The 20,547-nt window shown below is 51.0% G+C and overlaps 1 protein-coding gene across 1 annotated transcript; it reads right to left on the bottom strand.

Annotated features, from left to right (window-relative positions):
* Positions 1-426: 426 nt before the first annotated feature.
* Positions 427-19,486, bottom strand: LOC139797602 (hypoxia-inducible factor 1-alpha-like). Its single transcript, XM_071747140.1, is given in 11 exon segments — positions 427-528; positions 531-2,092; positions 2,483-2,624; positions 2,938-3,047; positions 3,975-4,165; positions 4,307-4,440; positions 4,927-5,041; positions 7,126-7,215; positions 9,490-9,608; positions 15,442-15,629; positions 19,365-19,486. Coding segments are annotated over 11 exon segments (2,736 nt in total). The 5' UTR covers positions 19,406-19,486; the 3' UTR covers positions 427-484.
* Between the last annotated feature and the right edge of the window lie 1,061 nt (positions 19,487-20,547).

Here is a 20,547-nt window from a genome sequence, read left to right as displayed (position 1 = left end):
CCTTCCTTCCATCCTACCTTTTTCTGTGGGTTTTCCTTGATGGATCTGGGAGAATTTGCCCTGTGGTGGGAAAAAAAAAATACTTCACATCTTAAGTTATAAAAAATACAAAAGGGAATTCAACAAAGCAATCGTGCTGGTCTCCAGCGCAAAAATTCAAAAGTCACAAAGTTGATCCAAAGCAGAAAATCAGGCAGCAGTCTCTGCATACCTTCCTGCCTTTCCTTCTCACTGCTTTGGGAAAACCACACCATCCTGAGCAGCTCTGAGTAAGCAGAAGAGTGAAAGTAATGACAAGATGGTGACAAACCCAAGCAGAGTTTGGCAGGCCCTTCCCCTCCTGCTTTAAGGAAAAGTCACAGCCTTGTACTCACTTCTCCCAAACTCCCCAGGAAGGCTCCTGAGTGGCTCAAAATCCCAAGGGAGAGCTGCTTAGCACCTCAAAACAGAGCCTGGTGAGGAATGTGGTGCTCCAGGGTGGCTGTCACTGGGGCAAGGCAAAGCACCCAGCTGCTGGGGGAGGGATAGTTCAGAGGCATCCCTAAGAAAGATGCTCTCATGTCCAAAAAGGTTATTTCTGTACTGACACTCAGGCAGCAACAAGTGATCCACCTGGTGAGTACTGGGATCCATGTCAGACCCCAAGAGGAACCTGCTGTGGTGCACCAGACCTGCCCCACCACATCTCCAAGGAGCTGCCCCAGTCTGCAGGAACCACTTGTCCTGTTCCCCATCCCAGGATAAACTGGGCTTTGGGGTGAGTACTGGAGGCTGTTGGGGGAAGTCACCACCCCCTGGCAGCTGGCTGGCTCCTAGGGGTGCTGATGCCTTTGTGGGGAGAGAGGTGCCCTCATTGTGGAGGCCCCTAGCCCTGGAGAACAAGGACTCATACAAGCCCTGTGAGGGGCAAGGAGCAGGTTGGGAGGGCAGTAACCACAGCCCAGGCCCTGAGGGGCTCTCCGGGCTGCCTGCCAGCAGACTTTGTGACTCCAGTTGTGTTCCTGCATCTTCCAGCTGTTTTGGAGCTGTGGCCATCCAAGCTTCCAATGGACAACCTCCAGGAGAAGCATTCTGAGCTAAAGCATCATCTGGGTTTGCCTGGACTGGGACGATGTGCCATTGAGTCACCAGTGTGTTTGACGGTAACTCAAGTGGGCTGCTTGAACCCACCAGCTCACACCCAGGTTGGTCATGAGGAACAGCATTACCTACAGGAACAGAGGCAGTAACTTCTGTTGGAACCACTTTGTCCAGATTTGCCAGCTGAAGTGCTACAGAGGGCTTGTTCCTGGAGCCAGGGACATCCAGAGTGCTCCCTGTCACCAGCCTGACTGGGTTAAATGGGGCGGGCTGTTCTGGTTGAGCAGAGCTGACCTCAGATGTAACAGACACTAGAGACACCATAGCATCCTGGCCTTGTGTACCAGGTGCCTGGGGCTGTGGTGGGGCTTGAAACACTGAGTTAGTTGCCCAGCAGTGCTGGAAATGAGCCACAGCACTGTTGTACTCGTTGCAGGGTGACACACTGCAGTGCAGGAAGGCCATGCTCTTCCCAAAATCCTCCCTGAGGAGCATTTGCTCCGTAGAGGTCACCTCAGTGCCAGCCTCCTGAGCTGGAAGCTCCTCCTCTGCACTCAAGCTGAGCAGAGCCTTTTCCCATTGCTGCAATTCTGCATTGTTCACATTGAGGCTCTGGAGGGTCTGGCAGATGCTTCCACTCAATTTGCTCTTCTCAAAGAGGGTTTCCACAACGACCAGGAGGGATTCACTGTCCTCGTTGGCATCCCTGACTTCCCCTTTCTGGCTCCATTTGTCAGGCTCAACGATGAGATCTGGCAAGGAGAACTGAGGCACATTGTCAGCATGGGAGATGTATATGGATGCATCCTGCTTCATCATGGCCCCAAGAAGAGAATTGGGATCTACTGACCGCTGCTTCCAGTGGGAGTTTGCTTGTGTCTGCAACTCCTTAGCCTGGAAGGAGTCTAGGAACTCAGGAACTTCATTCCCATACAGAACTGCTTCCCCTGTGGCTAAGCTAAATGGCAACTGCAGGCTTCTCTTCTGTAGATGTTCCTCCCCTTCTTCATTCCTTCAGGGGAAAAACGAAACAAAGCACAAAAAACAAAACAAACCAAAAGATGGAAACAGTATGAGCACCTTCTCCAAAGGAGGCCAATCCACTATCCCAAAGGCAGATGGGAGCTCACAGCCCTCCCCTGGCTTTTCTAAAGGAAAATGTGCTGGATGGGGCTGGCTCTGCTGCTGCTGGTGAGAGACGGGGGCTCTGGGGAGCCTGTGGGAGAAAGAGCCACTTTCTCAGAGCCATTTTGCTCACATCCCCTTGCCACAGGAGGGCAACACGGTGCCAGCCATGCCACCCACCCTCTCTTTCCCCCGCACACCTCGAGTTCCCTCACACACCCCGAGTTCCCCCGCACACCCAACAGGTGACAGCAGCCCGAGAGGCGGCGATACTCACGACAGGGCTCGCTGTTGGGCAATGATGCAGTCGGGCTCCCCCCCTCGGTAGACCAGCCGGGCCCTGGCCTGCACCCACACCCAGCTGCCCTGCTTGGTCAGCAGCCGGAACACCGTCAGTCCGCTCTCCCCAGTCTTCATCACTGGGGCAAGAGGAGGGAAGAAAGGACATGGATACCCCACGGTGAGCAGACAAACTGCACTTGCAAGGTGTCACCACAATGAGCAGCACCTTGTGCACACGCTGCGGGCCAGCAGGCAATGCCACGTGTAGGGGCTGTCTCCACACCACCTCCATGAGCAGAGGATCACCCAGGAGGAGAGAGCATTTATCACAGCCACTCCAAACCCTGGGATATTTGGCCCATCCAGGAGCACTGCCAAAGCTGAACTGGTGCTGCGGAGCTGCAAGGGCCCCCACAAATGCACCCACCCCGATGCCCCCCGGGTGCTCACTTCTCACGTGGTTCTCTGCGCAGTGCATCATGTCAGCTGCGTGCACAAACTGGTACCCAGAGCCTCTCCTGCACAGCTCTGTCTCCGTGTACCCCAGGACAACCTTCCCCCTGGAAGCATCAGAGAAAGACAGTGTCACCAAGGGAGGGAGGGAGGGAGGGAGAGGTGCCCCAGTTGCACCTCACTGGCCAGATAGAATCCTAGTCACAGACTGGTTTGGATTGGAAGGAACCTTAAAGATCTAGTTCCAATTCCCCTTGCATGGGTAGGGACAGCTCCCACATGAATAGAGTGCTTCAAGGCCCGTTCAACCTGCCCTTGGACATGACCTTCTGTCCAGCACCCAGAGCCTCCCACTTTGCCTGGTGCAACTCTATCCTGGGCCAAGCTGCATCCCCTCTTCCAGACTTCCCATCAGCCAGCATTAGTCAGATATGAAGTGTGCTGCCCCTGCCAGACCACTGCTCCCCCTTTCAGGATGGTGGACACACGACATGGGAAGGCTCTTACAAACAAATGCCCCAATGTCCAACTATCCTCACAGTTTAAGATGTGCAAAACCAAAGAGGTGGGAATGAAGACCTACCTCCTTCTCCAGCTGCATGGGAGCCAGCAGTTGCATAGAATACAATCATGGAACTGCTTTAGTTGGAAAAGACCTTTAACATCATCAGGTTCAACAATTAACCCATCATTGATAAGGCCACCACTAAACCATGTCCCTCAGCATCATATCTACACGGCTTTTAAACCCTTCCAGGGATAGTAACCCCACCATTGCTCTGGGCACCCTGTGCCAGGGTCTGACAGCCCTTTTGGGGAAGAAATTGTTCCTCATATCCAACAAAAATTTCCCCTGGCACAACTTAAGGCCATTTCCTCTTGTCCTGTCAGTGCTCAGCAGTGGATGAACAAGAGCATCATATAACTTGCCACAGGAGCTGGGTCAGAAATGTCCTGCTCCCATGGCCTCTAGCTTTCTGTCCAGCACCTGAAGCCATGGATTTTGCCTTGGAGAAGGGTGAGAGATGTCCTACCAGGAATCACAGGCCATAGGAGTGAAGTCCAGCTTGTGCTTTGTCTGGAACATTAAGGTCTTGGTCCGAAGCTCCAGGATGGAGAGCGGTTGGATGGGGGTTGCAATAGCAAAAAGAGCAAGCGGGGACCTATCTGGTGCCTTCTGCTGCTGCCCACGAAGGAATTTCAAGCGCCCACGGAAATTCAAGGCCTTGGAAGGGATTAGAAAATGTGGCTGTGAAGCAAACAGCGTGGTGGGAAACAGCTGTGCTCCCCCACCCCTATGAGACATAAATGGTCTCTAAGGAAGATGCTGGGGGCAGAGGAGTGTCCCGGGGCAGGGCTGTATTACCAGAAATCCTGAGGAGGTGTCCAACAAGCAGCGGAAGCGGCAGGTGAAGCTCCTCTCCATGAAGGAGACCTCCTCAGGGAGAAGGTACTCATGGCTGGACACGGCACTGCATCCTGGCTGGTCACCAGGAAGGTCTGGGAAACCAATGGGAAAAACAAAGTGTTCCAAGCTGCACACTGCAAACTCATGGCCTTGCAGACCAGTTCCTGATGCAGACTTTGCTGCTGAAGTGGACCTATGGTCTTTACAAGCTGGGTAAGATCTTGCCATGGGACATTACCAGTTCACAATAGTTCCTGGTTGTCGCTTGCCTCCCAGATGGAAGCAAGGCACCAAGCCACTTGCATTGAAATAAAAAGGATTTCCAACAGTGAAAAGCAAAAAGGCTTGTGAAGAAATGTCCCTATCCCTCCAACACACCATTGTTGTTGGCTGCTGTTGGTGACACTTGGCTATGCCAAGCCCTGGGATGGTTGTGAGTCCCAGGGAGAGTCTGTGGGATGCTCCTCGACATGGGAGAGTGCCTGGTGGCTATAAATGCCTCCAGGAGAGTTTTCCAGCATGGGGTGGCCACACAGGGGTGGCTGGCTGCTCCCTGAGGATGGATGCTGGGGACTCACCGTTGGCAGAGTGCTGAGTGCCACCCAACACCGGGACCCCATGCAGCTGGTGGCAGAAGGCAGCTCTGTCATCTGCGTGGATCAGCTCATACACGTTCTGGTGAATGAGATCCGACTGGAATGACACAAGGGGAGGAGACCATCTGCTCCTGCTCAGCCTGACACAGGTGTCCAGAGGACATAGCTTTCTTTCATGGGCACTAGGAGTGCCAGGACTGAGTAAAGAAACAGGGAAACACAACCAGCTTTGGGAGAGCAGGGACCAGGGACTTGCTGCATTTAGGGAAGGCAGCTCAGGAAGGAGGCAAAGGGGGCAGAGAGCTCCCCTGCCTAGGGAAAGCCTCAAAATGGCTCTGAGGTTTCTGGGAGCAGTAGAAATTACTGTGTCCAACTAACTTTGGCCACTCAGGACTGTCAATCCCACTCATTTCTCCAATGTGCCCAGGCCATAGCTAAGCAAAGCTTCCACCCCATTCCTCACATTGTCAATGCTGAGGATTCTCCTGGTGTCACCCAGCTCTTCCACAGATGTTTCACACTGTCTCTGCTTCCTGATCCTTAACTGCAGTTCCAGTAGAACTCAGTAACTGTCTCCCAGTACTTTAACAGGCTACAGGAAAGCCCCTTGGATGAGATATTGGGAAGAAATTTGCTGTGAGGGTGGTGAGACACTGGTGAGACACCAGGTTGCCCAGAGAAGCTGCGGCTTCCCCATCCTTGGAAGTGTTCAAGACCAGGTTGGATGGGGCTTGGAGCAACCTGGTCTGGTGGGAGGTGTCCCTGCCCATGCAGGGGGGTTGCAACTGGATGATCTTTAAAGTCCCTCCCAACCCAAACCAGTCTGGGATTCCATGAATTAATGGGTAATGCTGAAACTCCAGGGCCCTCTCCCTCCATGGCAGACCCTGCTCTTTGGGAAGCTTTGCTCCCCAGTCTTCTGGGGTGAGGGATGAAGCATGTGACTGGCATGTCATAACTTCTAATATCTTCTCAGGACCAGAAGGGCCAGTGGTTGTCAGAGGAGAATTTGTCTGTAAGGAACAAACTGCTGACCTGCAACACCACAGAAGATCTCCCTTGTGCTGCCATCCCCAGTCCTCTGCAAAGAAGCAGATCTGTTTCTTCTACATGTTCAATGTAAAAAAATTCAGGTTGATCAAAGCATTTCCAACAAATCTTTTCCCCAGACTTATGCAGGGTGCTTTGTTTTTAAAAAAAAGGTTTTGTAGGTTTTTGGGTTTGGGTTTTTTTATATTCCAAAACCTTGTGAATCGGTATCCCAGTGCAAACCACCTTCTTCCATGGGCCACCAGGAAAGACAGACATGCTGATGCTGGGCTGTAAGGATGTCCACATAGCAGAGACAATAATAAGCCCTGCCACCACCTCTCCCCCAGCACAGTCCCCTTCTTCTAGAGCCATGTCTCAGACCAGCCTTGCCCATCCTGGTCCTCTCTGCTGTGATGGGCAGCATGACCTTGCCAAGCTCATGGGCAGTTCAAGCCACTGACTGCCATGTCCTTGCCCTCCGAAATATGTCTGAGCTGAGTCTCCTGCTTAACCAGACATACAGGTACTTTGAGAAGATCACTCCCTGCTTCTGACAGCTCTTTTGATTTGTGCCATCAGCCCATGAGGATCTTTCTACAGTGAGCAGGAAAAGGGTGCAAAGAGGGGACCAAGACAATGACATGGCAGTCTCTGCAGGCACACCAGGAACCCACACTACAAAATGGGTTTGGCAGCCTCACAGCCCTTCTGTTGACTTAACCCTTGGGCCAAAGGAGCTGGGCACCAGGGGAATTGGAGGTAACAGGGTGGATGTGGGGAAGAGACCTGCTTTTCCTTGGCATCTCATGTAAGCCACAGTACTTCAGGGCACTGACACTGGTTGCCGGTGAGATATCCTCAGCCCTCAGCCTGCATAAAAAACCTCACACCCCTCCTACACACCAAGACAAGAGGATGCAGAGCCTGCCATTGCTCAGCTTGCATCTGATCCTACTGGAGTCACAGCAAGCTCATTGGCTTGCAAAGCGCCCAAGAACCTGATTCATTTCAAAACACAAATGCATCACAAATGACCCAAGAGAGCTGGGAAGAGAGAAGAAATTAAAGCCCTGGCATGGCTGCCAGCACCTCCTTCACAGGCCTGGACTGCACCCATCTGCTCACAGCCAGAAAAAAAGTGGTACCCACCTGATGAAAGCCCAGGTAGTCCTGCACGGTTGGGGAGATGTAGAAGATGAAGCCATCTCCAGTCACAGTGATGACAAATCCATTGAGTGCCTGAAAGCATAAGTTGAGCCCAGAGTTACTCTCCCTATTTTTAATCCAGCTGGTGGAAGATGAACATCTCCAGGTTTTCATTCAGCATTCAGGGATGGAAAGGGACCTTTTTGTGGGTTCTTCCTTGACAAAGAAGGGAATCATGACCACAAGAGGCTTTTAATCCTAGCTAGCTGGGGGGAGTTCCTCACATGACCAATGATTCAAGGAAGTCACTGCAGGGCATCTTCTGCATAAGGAGGGACCAGCCAAGGAGAGGTTTCTGTAGTACCTGGAGTTAGTTGCCTCCTCTCCAGCTGTACCAGCTGAGCTCACCTAGGCTCTTCTGGGACTCTTCTGCTGGCAGACCTGATTTCCTCTAACAAACCTACCTACAACTTCAACAAAAAAGCAGGAACAGGCAGGGAGGAGGGAAGAAGTGCCTTGAGACATACAGGAGCCTGGTGACTCCAGGAGGAGCCTGGCTTCAGTTCAAGCACAAGGAAGCCTTCAGAAAGGGTAATCAAACTGCAGGCAGTCAGTTACCTGACATGTATTCACTCTTTCATTTTAAGGATGACCTCCAAAGACACTTTAGGCCCTGCTCTTCATGCTGGTTTTACAGTTAAGGGATTAAAAAAGCTTATATCTGCATTTCTGTATGTCTTTTCCTCAGAATTTCTTCAATCACCTCCCAAAACCTGCCTTTTGATCCATTGCACCCGGGGGCACAGGAACACAACTGAGCTCCAAAGGTGCATGAACAATGCATCACAAAGTACACAAAATAACACCAAATTTTGCCACTGCTATCACGCACAGGTGGGAATGCAGCTAAAAACCAACACCCACCTTGGAAGCAAAAGAGGTGGAAAAATCTGGAAACCAAGATCCCAGATTTTTGAAGGTCCCAACATCCTATCTGACACACCAGGCAGGGCACCCTCTGGTTCTTATAAGTGTGCAAACAGTTTGACAAATCTTCAAGGAGGTGACAACATCCTGTTCCCATCTGTGTCTCATCACACAACCTCTTCTTATCTAATTTTGCTCTTTTTCCTGGCAAACATCTCAAGAGACCCCATCGCTCTTGAGATGTTTGTCAGGAACAAACACCATTGCCTGTCAAATCTATACTGACACTGAACTATGACACTATACTGGGAAAACCAGTCTCCTCTTGGTGATGTTGTAGATGGCAGAAGACAAGGCTTTAAACACAAAACCCCCAAATCTCTTTGAAAATAAATTTTAAAAAAAAGTATCTTTGTAATCTGCTGCTTGGCACGGGGACAAATCCAGTCCCAGCAGCAGAACTCAGTCCCTTTCCTTTGTGCCACCTGAGAAGCCCTGAGTCAGAACCTTCTACAAATTACAGTAACTGATTAAAATGTCCTTTGGGGGACAAAGAAAACCCACCAGGCAGCTCAGCTGGGGGATTTCTGTCACATTAACACCTCATAAGCTCTCCAGATGCCTTCAGTCACTCCAGGCTGGCAGTGCTCCATGGCTCAACAAATTGTTATCATAGGGCACGGCTCATCCCCCTGGAGAGTGCTTGGAGCAGGCTCAGCAGGGGACAGGGTCAATCTCAGATTCCCTCCTGGCTATTGTTTAATTCCATCTCTTTCTCTGTGGTTATGACACTTGCAGAGACCCGAGACCACTCTTGGGATCAAAACCCCCACGGGACACGTTATATAGCCCAGAGCTCCCAGGAGTCAGGACCTCATCAAACTCTTTGCTCACACCCTCCTGCCTGGCCCTAACAGGGGGCATGGGTGTAAGGCTGTGTAGCAGCAGGGATGAAGGCACCAAAGTCAGACTTCTACAAGCATTCTACAAGCCAAACATTCATCTACAAGTGTTTAGAGAGGTGGAGGAAGAGAAGAGGACCGAAGGCCCAGGAATCACAGACACATGCAGTGTGCTACAAATTGAACCTGGACTTTTCCTATCCCAGGCAGGCTGTGAATTCATCTCAAGGAATTGCTGCAATGCCCCAGGAAGGGCAAGTTGTTCTTGACGTTTTATCCTGCAGCTACCACCACTGTCCTCTTGGCACACACTACAATGCATGAACTAGATAAGAAATAGAGCTCACCACCCCAGAGACTGATCAGGGATCAGACCCTACACTGCTATACAAAAAGGGCCTCAAGTTGTGCCAGGGGAGGTCCCACAGATAGGACCCCAAACCTGCTGTATGGTTCAGCAGACAGGGCCCAGCTGTCATGTCCAGTTGGATGGTGGGAGCCAAGGGAAGACCTCAAAGGACTGAGCTGAGCACAATACCTGGAGCAGAAGTTCCCCTTCAGGAAACAGCTCCTTGTCAACCTGCAGGTCCATCTGTCCCTTCCCTCCTGGGGCTCTGGGCTGATCCACCACACCATCACCAACATCTCTTGCTGCAGCTGCAAGGGAGAGGACGAGAAATCAGCATGGCAGGGGCAAGCCAGGAGCATCTCCCTTCTCCTCCCCACCTCAGTGCTACAGACCCAGATTAGATGAAGGTAAGACCAGTGGGGTCTGGAGCAGAGACCCCTTACAGAGCCATCCCTAACTTGCCAAATGCTTCCTTCAAGCCCCTCCTTGTTCCCACTTCTGGGAAATCTTGCTTCTGCCAGGGTCTGGGTTAGACATGTAAAGGACAGAGTGAAGGTGAGTATTTTTGGGCTTCCCAGGCTAGAAAACATCACTCAACACAACGAGAAGTCTCCATGTTACAGCCTGGTAGAGCTGGAGTTGGCTTTAAGCCAGCCGAGGACCACAACAGACAGGGGCAAACCTTCCCAACCTATCTGAGATGCCACCAAAGCAGCCTTTGGTTGCTCAGAAGCAGATCAGAGGGCTTGTGGACACAGTGCTCCTGGTGAGGCACCTGAGCAGCTCTCTGCTGCTCCCAGGACTTGCTGCTGTGACCTCCCAAGGCTGATTCATGTGCTTCCTCACCAGATGCCTGCCAGGCAACACCCATGGGTGCAGCAGATGTGAAACATCCTGCCCTGGTTATCAGACATGAAGCATCATGGGACACACAGAAAACCAGATGTTCAGCAAACAAGGACAGAAGTTGCCAGGGACATCCCCAGAATGGTAATTCATCTGCTGGGGAATAATTCTGGAAAAACTCAGTCCAAACTCAACTTCAAATTAAAGGACAATTTTTAAGGGAGCTTTTTTTGCCAGTTTAACTTGGGTCACAAAAATCCCACGCAATACTTCAGGTGTGGGGCCAAGTAGCTGAAAAGTGCCCCATGGAAAAGGACTTGGGGGTGCTAGCTAACAGCAGCTGGATACGAGCCAGCATGTACTCAGGTGGCCAAGGCCAACAGCATCCTGGCTTGTATCAGCACTGGTGTGGCCACCAGGACCAGGGCAGGGATTGTCAACCTGTGCTCAGCACTGGTGAAGCTGAACCATGAATCCTGGGGTCAGTTTTGGGACCCTCATGACAAAAAGGACATTGAGGGGCTGGAGCTTGTCCAGAGAAGGGAAACAGGGCTGGGTCTGGAGCAGAAGTCTTGTGAGGAGTGGCTGAGGGAACTGGGGATGTTCAGCCTGGAGAAAAGGAGGTTGAGGGGAGACTTATCCTTCTCCACAACTCCCTGGAAAGGAGATAGAAGCAACTGGGGTGTGTCACTCTCTTCTCTCAAGTAATTGGCAATAGGACAAGAGGAAATGGCCTCAAGGAGGTTTAGATTGGATATTAAGAAAAAGGGAAGTGGCACAGGCTGCCCAGGGCAGTGGTGGAGTCACCATCCCTGGAGGGACTGAAATTGTAGATGTGCTGAGGGACTTGGCTTGGTGGTGGCCTTGGCAGTGCAGGGTCAACAGTTGGATCTGATGATCTGAAAGGTCTTTTCCAACCAAAATAATTATTTTATGAGATGCTCAGGCAGCAGTCACATGTTCTGCCCTTTCCATCCCATGCCCTCACTCACTAGAGGAAAGCCCAGCTTGTGGGCAGCTTCCACAGGACATGCTTTCCCCTCCCTGACATTTCTGTGGGTCAGTTTAGCTGGGGACAGCCAGGAAAGCAGTTGCTGTGCTCAATTTGCTCATCAATCAAGGAAAAACCCATCCCCAGGAGTTTCCAACAGAAAGTGTGAGCCTGTCACCAAGCAAAAAGCTTCTTTGCATGCTTGCCAAGCCACCCCAAGGAAAAACACCCTAAGACCATCTGGACCAGGGGTATGGCTTCAATTTACACATGATGGAGCAAATAGTTTCAAAATGAAATATCAGTTCTTCTTTAAATTTTTCTTTTCAAGGGCTGACTCCTAATCAAAACACTGAAATGAGGCAAGCTGGCAAGGAAATAGAAAAACTAAGTTCTTCCAAAAACAAAGCTCCAAAAGGGCAGAGTCTTCTGAGAGGACGCACACCCCAGGAACACATGGTTTCCAGCTCTTTCCCAGTGTCCACCAGCACTGTCTGCAGGGAGAGCTGCTGCTGTGGGCTGAATCCAACACAAAACACCTATTTGCTCATTTTGTACTTTCCAGCAGAATGATTTTTTCCACATCTCCCACTGATCATAGCAAAGGATTTTTCATTTCCCCAAAGATGCTCACTTCCCCTACTCTCAAACTGAGTTTTCCACAAACCTGAGGTAGCAAATCCCACAGAATCCATCTCCTATGGGCTACACTAGGATGACCTGGCTCGGTGAGAAGGCCTGGAGCACAGAAAGAGGGTAAGAACCCCAAGGAGATAGAGTCTGCCACATGCTTTGCCACCACTGGGCCCACTCCAGAAGGAAACAAGAAACCCTTCAAAAGGAAGCTAGGGGAGATGTCAAAAAAGATCAGTAACATTTTCATCATTCATGAATCAGGGTGTGTCCTGTGCAGCCCCAAGAGCATCCCCTCTGTGTTGGTTTCATTGCCTCTACAAGGAGGTGTCTAAGCCTTGCAACATGGAGGAAGAACCTCAAGGATGAAAATGGGAAAAAAAAAAAAAAGAAGAAAAAAAAAGAAGGAAAAAAAAAAGGAGCAAAAGCAATGTAATTTCCTCACCTTTTGCTCATCACACTCACAAAGAAAAACACAGTGACACAGCCACAGAGGCTGACATGTCCCTTGTCTCTGGCATAGTTTTGTCACTGAAAAAAGTTATTGGTAAAGAATCCTGGTGTCAGCTCTGTTGTCATGGACTGGGTGACACTGGTGGGAGATAACAGACTTCAACCACAGCAAGTATTTCTCTTTGAACACACTCCAGAGAAGCCTGACCTCAAAAAAACAAGACCTTCCAGCCCTTCTAGCAACACCTCAGCTCTTTAACAAAGGCACCATGCCAAGCAGAGCAGGTTCATGCTAGCCAAGCATAATATGTCAAAGCCACAGATTATAAATCTACTAGAAAAACTAGGAGGAGCACAGAAATGCCCAGGGGAGTGTTGGCAGCTCCAAAGCCCACCCCAGCCTCTCCAATCTCCTACAAACACTCCAACATGATCCTGCAGGATCTTGCCCAGGGAGGGATTTCAGCTTGACTCCTTTCACTGCATCAGTTAATTCAGGTCCAGACCCCTGCAGTCCAGGCCCATGGGAGCAGCAAACAACAAGGAAATAAACAAAAAAAGCTAATTTAATGCTGTCTGCAGTGGTGAAAGCTTGGTGAAAACCGGTGCCAGCTGACCTGCACCAGAGCATTGCAAAGTTGCATGGTAGCTGAGGTGGGAAGTGACCCAGTGAGAACCAGGCCAATCCCCTGCTCGATCCAGGTCAGCCCAAGCAGGTTTCCCAGGCACAGATGGCAGATAAGGATCTTGGATATAAGCTTCCTAACTGCACCAGTGCAGGGACAGCCTTCTGAGGCTGCTGGTGGGAAGCACAGACCTGGGAGGATTTATCCTGTACTCCTCCATGGGGAGGGGAATGGAGACCCACCAGGACTCAGCTCCCATGGTGGCAGGACCATGCCACCCAGCACATTCCCATGGGATCCATCTGGTCAAACACTTGCCTGCAAATGGCAGGAATGGGCTTTGCTGGGGAGCTAACAGAATGTCATGGTGGCTGAAAGGTGGCACGGCAGTCAGGACCAATTGGACCTGGCACAGATGAGCTCTTGCTCAGCACAGGCCAAGCAGAAGATCCCATCATGCTGCCTGGAAAGTCCTGGGTGCCCAGGGGAAAGTCTGCATCATGCAAGACCTTTTGCACTTGATGATCCTAAATGTCTTTTCCTACCAAAACTATTCAGTGCTGGTCAGACAACGCCACACTCTCCTGCTGGAGGAGAGAAGTCTGCAGAAAGCAGATGGCAACAAAACTGAACCAGAAAGCAGGTCACAAGGCTCTCACCACCTCCCCCCTGAAACACCTGATGTGATACACCATGAGTGGGCTGCTGTCACTTGCAGGTGACATGAGTCCTCATCAAACCCGACCTCTGAGCCCTGCCTGATGAATTGGTAGGATGATGTGAAGTCAAATAACATGAACTTCAGGGCAGGCATGGGCAAAGCAAGGGGATGGGGGGGAGGAGGGGTGGACATCTCAGGTGCAGTGGCCAAATGGGAGTAATTGGCCTGGCAGAACAGGTCTTCAAGGGGGGGCAAAGCTGCCACAAAACATGAACCCATTCAATGAGAATTGCTTTTCCAAAGCAGCTCTCAACCTTGGGAAACACATGCTGAGTGCATCCATTGGGAACAACTCCTGCTTGGAGGCAGGGGTCCCAGCTGGAGAGCTTGGCATAGAGGTTCATCCCCAGCTGGAGAAAGCCTTGGAAGGGCCCCAAGGGACTGGGCACAGGGAAAAAGCTAAGGCAGCCAAGTTCGTTCATTCTGGAATGGGAGAAGACACAAGAGGAGCCTCTAAGTATAGAAAGATGCTGATGGCTTCCTGCCCTCCACATGCTCTGGCTCTGCCTTCACCAGGGTCCATCACCCATTCCCTCAAGCCTAAGGCACTGGAGATGAAACTTGTCCCTGTTTGTATGCCCTGACCACTAAAAAGCCCCTGTGTACATTGACACCAAAGACCCTGACACCAAGAGTAGAAGCAAAAAAGCAGCAATGACAGCCACGGTCACCCTCCCACTGCAGCTGCTGCCCTGTACCAGGGTTTGCACAGCAGCAGGGATGTAGAGAGGCAAATGCAAGGAGATTGGATTTCCCAGTACATCAGCTCAACCCTCCATCCAGTAAAAAATTACTGGGTTCTCTGGGTGTGAGGCATCACCCTTAATCTTGTAGGAACACTCATTAGAGAGTCTAATAGACCCACCACAGCTGTGCCTGGCAGGGCTGGGGTGGCAAGAGCAGCAGTAAACCACCAATACAGGAGACCTCCCTCTCCCCTCCTTGCCTTGCAAGGATGAAAGCAGAGAAAAATGAGCTGATGAGATGCCAAAGCAAACAAGGGCCTCAGGAGCAGCTTCATCTAAACCATCAGAGCAGCCCTGAGCAGCACCTCCTATCCCTGCCTTCCCAGGAGACACCAGGCAGCCCCCAAATCCTGGGGGTTGCCAGTTTAAATTAATTACAAAATTAGGTGCTATTAGATGAGGGAAACATGGCTGTTCAGCAGACACATGCTGTTCTACCTCTTGAGTGAGCCACAGGAAGGGGTTTGGGTACATAGGAGTGGTGGGATGGCTGCTGATGAGAAGTAGAGAGAGGAGCTTTGCAGGAGGTCTCAGGTATTGGACAGGCACCCAAGTAGCTCCGGGGCACCCACAGTGCCATTTCTGGGTCAGACAGCCCCTCAGAAAGCAATGGGCCAAGGTCCTCTACCCTCCTTCTCAGCATCATCTGAATCTCTCTCTTCCCTGGTTTCCACATCCATGACTCAGTTTCCATCACCAAACAGAGAAAGTGAGACCAACTAAAGATTTTGCTTTTCCAAGAACCAAGCACCCATAACTGACTGAGGAGGACTAGACTTGGGTGTGCAGCATTCAAGAATGAAGGGGGATTTCTTTCCAGAGGGAACATGGATAAAATCTATGTCATGATAGCAAAAGCCCCACCTGCATAGCCCCTCTCAACAACCATTGCAAGCTTCTCCACGTTTCTGGAGCCTTTCCTCCCTGGTTTTCCAGGGCATTTTCAGGCCAGTATCTCAGCTATAGATCCAACACTGACACATCAACAAACAAGGGTCTGATAGCACCATTCATCATCATCTTACCTTCAGGAGACATAACACTCTATCCCAAGGCAAGGGGTGGATGTGAGGCATACAGTGGGGATTAAGCACAGGAATTTCTCACTTCTTGCAACACACTCACCCATCAGGTAGCTTTTCACCTTCAGGTAACCAACGGCCAGCCGAAGGATGGAGAGTTTGTCCAGCCTGGTGCACACATCTTCAGGGAAGGGCAGCAAGGCAGTCAGCTTGCTCAGCTCCTGGTTGAGCCTGTCTCTATGCCTCTTGGAGGGGTTGGACTTCACACCCTCAGGGGGTGGTGGTTTGGGGCTGGAAGAAGCAAATAAGAGTTTTATCAAACTGTGCCTGTCCGACAGACTCTTTCCAAACCCAGTGTTGGCTTTACTGCAGCCACAACAGTGAAACATCAGGTGGGCAAGGTAAGGTCACACAGCAGCAAAAGCAAGCTCCAGAAAGAGCTTCCACTCGTTTGTTTCCTTCCAATCTTCTGACCCTTTCAGATGGGTATTTCCAACCTAAACCAACCTCTAATGCCAAACTTGAGCTCCGAGACCAACCTTCAGTCTGCAGAGGTAGATTAGAGCACAAGAGCCACTCTTGTCTTTCTTTTATTAATGGAACTTGTCTCCATCAGCTGTGGTTATTTCACAAGCTACAGCTGAAGTCCCAACCACAGCAGTAAGAGGTTAGTGACTTGAATGAGTCTTAGCTGTCATCTTGTCTCCTTTGGTTTTTAATGCTGATTTAAATGTTCTAGGTTGAAGAAAAACCCTTCAGGGCCCCCCCTCTTTATCTGGTTCAATTGCATCCCCTAACATGCAACCCATATTGTTTTGATGTAATTTATCTAAACACAAACTCTCTGCAGACATCCTTGTTCCATAAAGCAGCTTTGGATAACAGGATCTGCCAGTATTTAGCAGCAATTTAAGCTCTCCCCCCTACTACTGCTCTCAAATCTATCTGGCAGAACTGCTTCCATGTGTGACAAGAAAGGAAATGGGTATTAAATGAGATACAGTGAGATGCCTGGGGAATTTTCATAGCAGAGGGCTCCAAAGGGTCTCCTAAGCATGGGTGGAAGAGGGTAGCATTTCTCCAGAAAAGTTCAACCATGCTGTTTTATAATATAAGCATGAAGAAGGGATATACCCTGCTTCTCTTCTCAGAGAGGGTGGATACAACTCATCACCAAACTTGTCCAAGCAAGCTGAGCAAAACACACTGTGCTTTTCTGTATTCCATTAGCCAGTGGCGTAACAAACACTTTGAAATCAGTCACTCATCAGGGCTGAAACAGATGAAAAAGTTTCCAGAGACAGAGTCAAGAGGAAAAAATAAAAAAAGTTAGTAACAAAATTAATCAGAATTTCCTCAGATATCCTTTAAAGAAAAATCCTTTGGCCACTCACCATCCAAATACATCCCAGAGAGAAAAGGAAATTGGAAATGAGAAAAAAGTGCTGCCCTTCATGGGAGAGGCAAAATACAGAGGTGTAACAGGGTCTCTTGGATAATTCGGCCAAGAACTGAAAATATTCTGGCTGAGACACAAAGGGTGACACAGCCAGCAGCAAAGTAGCACAGGGGGAATGGAGGTAACCCAAACATCTGTTCCTGCATGGTCCCCACCCACAGGACACGCAGAGTGCTTTAGAAGAGGGACAACGGAGGGGTGGCAGAGTTAAACTGCTCCAGTGGTGCTGAGCATCTCTTTTGGCAGTCCTTCCCCATGGGCAGATGCTGCTCCTGCCAGGCAGTTACGAAGTCTCCATCCCCACCTTAGGGCAGAGCTCTGGCAGCCTCCACCACCCAGGGGCACCCTGCAAGGCTGTCCCAGAGAGCTGCTACCCAAGCACAACCCTGGAGGTCAGCAAAGCAGCTCAACACCTATAGAAACAAGCAAAGAGAAGGCATCTTTAAAGAGGTCTGAGCCCCCCAATCTATTTGTAAGAGCCCTCACGTGGCCAAGTCTTCTGGAACTGGTAGGATGCAAAGTTCAGCTCAGCCATGCTGTGGAGCTGATGGTGAAGCTGCCAGCAGAAAGCTGCTGCCCCCCGAGCAGACAGTCCAGAGCAGGGTAATAAGGAAAGCTCTGCCCCCCCCTTTGCAGGGCAAAGGCTGAGCTGCTGCTGCAGAGTTGTTTTTCCCCAGTTGCCTTTTGAACAGGGAAAGATTTCAAACAGCAGGAAGATTTTAATTTCTACAAGCTGTCAAGTATCAAGGAATAGTACGAACAGCTGCTTTTACCAAACTCCCTAGCCCCATGCTTACACCCCCTCTGCCTGCTTACAGATCCTGCTTCCCCACAGTCCTGCTCTGCCTGGCCTCTCCCAGCAGGACCCTGCTCCAAGATCTGTCCAGCCACAGAGGAAAGTCATCTCTTCTGATTCCTGAGGCTGGCCCTGCAGTACCAGGGATGCAGTCCCCTGTGCTCCAAGGAAGCTCCTTCTCCAGCACCCTGAGCCACAGGAATCCAATCCAAAGCCTCAGTGTGGCCACACCAAACCCATCATAGGGCTAGAATAGCCACTCCAAGGTGAGCAGGAAAAAGGTATGAGGAAAAGCAGCTGTGCTTCACATCTTCACACTTTAAGACTCCCTAATAAACACCCAAGAGAGGCTCTGGTTCACCTTCTCCCCATACATTTATGATGTTGATGTTCCCTTCTCCATCCCACATTTGGTCTCAGCTCATCTGCCTCCCTCCAGTGGCTCCCCAAAATAGACATACCTTTATTTCCTCTTCCCCTGGTAACCTGAGGTCAATGGGCTGATGTGACTTCAGAGTAGGTAGTGAGGAATGGGGAAACACCAGCAGCACATCAGGAGCAATGTTATGCAACAACTATTAAGCAGCATGCTAATGAATTAACAAGGAAAGGGCTCTCTTGGTGAACAGTAATTGCTGTATGTTGATTTAAGCAGGCACTGGAAAATGAGCCAGCCTGCAACTCAAACCAGAGCACAGCTGATCATCCCAAAGCCCCCAGCAAACTTACTCACAGGAACACTGGGAAGCAGGGCAGTCACCACTGGGATTTTTATTTTTTCCTCCAGCATGCCAGAGCCTACAAAGCATTAGCTCCAATCAGCCCTAATTAAAATACAGAACAGCCCAAGCGTGCTGCCTCCCTATCTCTTCTGCTTCTTCAATGCCTGCACCAGATCAGGTCAACACAGTTCCCAGCAACAAGTTTGCCTCTTGTATATCTGTTTTCTGCCACCTGCCCTCTCCCACGCACCCACTCCAGCTATTTCCCTCTTCCTAGAGGCTACCAAAGGAGCAGAAGGTTAAAGAAAGACACCCCAACATCTCTGTTCCTGCATGGTCCCCATCTACGGCCCATAGAATTGTTCTGGTTGGAAACAACCTTTAATATCACCAGGTCCAACAGTTGATCCAGCACTGCCAAGTCCCCCACTGAACCGTGTCCCTCAGCACCATGTGCAGGGTGCTTCACAGGCACCCTTTAGAAGAGGGGTGACGGAGGGATGACAAAGAGCTAAAGTGCTCTGGTGATGCCGGGCAGCTCCATCCTCAATGGACAGACGCTGCACCCAGGAACTCCCAGGGCTAGAGCCTTCCCAGTTCTCCCTCCTGCCAGATGCCACGGCAAAACAGGTTCCAGGTGCTCATGGCTGACACATCCCCTCGCTCTCTGCCAGGCAGTTCGGAAGCTCCCTAGAGCCCTGGGCAAGCCAAGAGGCAGGGCCAGGAAAACCACCAGCCTCTGGCACACACTCTCACCAAGGGAAAGGCATTGCACTGAGCACAGCCACATCACTAGCCACCAGAGAATCCGCACGGGATTCTCTGTAGGGAACAACCTCTCCCCACTCATAGAGAAAGTGAAGTTGGGTCTCGATGTTTAAAATGTTTCGGCTCCCTGCCTGAGGACTCTCTCCATCCCCACCTCAGGGCAGAGCTCTGGCAGCCTCCACCAGCCAGGGGCACCCCGCAAGCCTGTCCCAGAGAGCTGATACCGGGGGTGACCCCCTCTTCGCAGCACACGCGACCAACCCCTCCTCCCCGGCACCCACCTCTTCGGCACCGGCTTTTTCCTCTTCCTCCCCGCGTACATCCCGGCACGGATCCCGGCACGGATCCCGACCCGGCCCTGCCGACCACCGTGCGGCCGCGCCCGGGGGCGGGGATGAGGGCGGACGGCGGAAAGGCGGCCCCGGACCCTTCCCCGCCCCTCAGACCGGCCCCTGCCGGGCACCGGCCGGGGGCTGTGTGGGTGGCACATCTGAAACTCTCCTGCAGGGAGGAGAGGAGAAGACTGGGAAGGTGACCCGAACCGACCCAATACAGCATTCCATCCCATACATGTCACGTTCAGTATAAAGCTGAAGGATCGCAAGGGCCGAGCTCTCTTCATCCATGGATGGGGTCCTGGGAGGATTCTCTTCACTCTGCTGCCTTTGATCCCAATCAAGTCGTGGGATCCACCATGTCTGTGGGTCACCTCTTTTTTCTACAAAAGATGATGGCGTTCAGACCAATTGCCGTGCTCCTTTCCTACTGCAATGCCTTCAGATTAACCTTCACTCACAGGCTCATGGTGCTGGGCTCCATGCATCCTGCTTGGTAGCCACGTTGCCCCTCCCGTGGCACTCTCTGCAGCCTCTCCCTGAGCAGCCAGGCCGGTGTTGCTCAGAAGATGCAGCCCTGCCTTTGAGTTGCAGCCAGAGAGGCAACACAGAACTGGAGGCACCTGAATTACTGCTCATCATCATCAAGATGTTTTGTCATGCAGTCACCAGTGAAAAACAAAAAACTGAGCAGCAAAGTGAGATGAAATCCTTCATTGTCCCACCCCATAGACTCAACTTTCCCCTTTTCATAACCCTGCAGGCACCCCTGCATGCTGTGACTCCAGAGCTTTGCCAGATAAGTCTCCCCACCTTCCAGAGCCTGATGTCCCTGCTGGTCCCCATCCAGCAGCAGACAGGCTGTTGCCTTTCATATTGTGTTTCCCTGTGTTAATGGTGCCCAAAACTTTTGCTCTTCCACCCAGGAGCCAATTTCAGCTGCTTTTGTGAAAACAAGGATGGCAGAGGCAGGCAACCATGAACACAAAGCACAGAGTGTTCAGACAGAGACAGAAAAGTTACATCCAGCCAGCTGCGGTTTGGTTTTTTTGTTGTTTTGTTTTGTTTTTACCATAAATCCTTTGTCTTAAAAATCAAGCCTGTTTACATCGTAATGGGAGGAAACCAT

This window comes from Heliangelus exortis, chromosome 6, assembly GCF_036169615.1.
Source record: "Heliangelus exortis chromosome 6, bHelExo1.hap1, whole genome shotgun sequence".
Classification (NCBI taxonomy): domain Eukaryota; kingdom Metazoa; phylum Chordata; class Aves; order Apodiformes; family Trochilidae; genus Heliangelus; species Heliangelus exortis.
The sequence above is the reverse complement of the archived record's forward strand: the minus strand, read 5'-3'. Positions and strand labels throughout refer to the sequence as shown.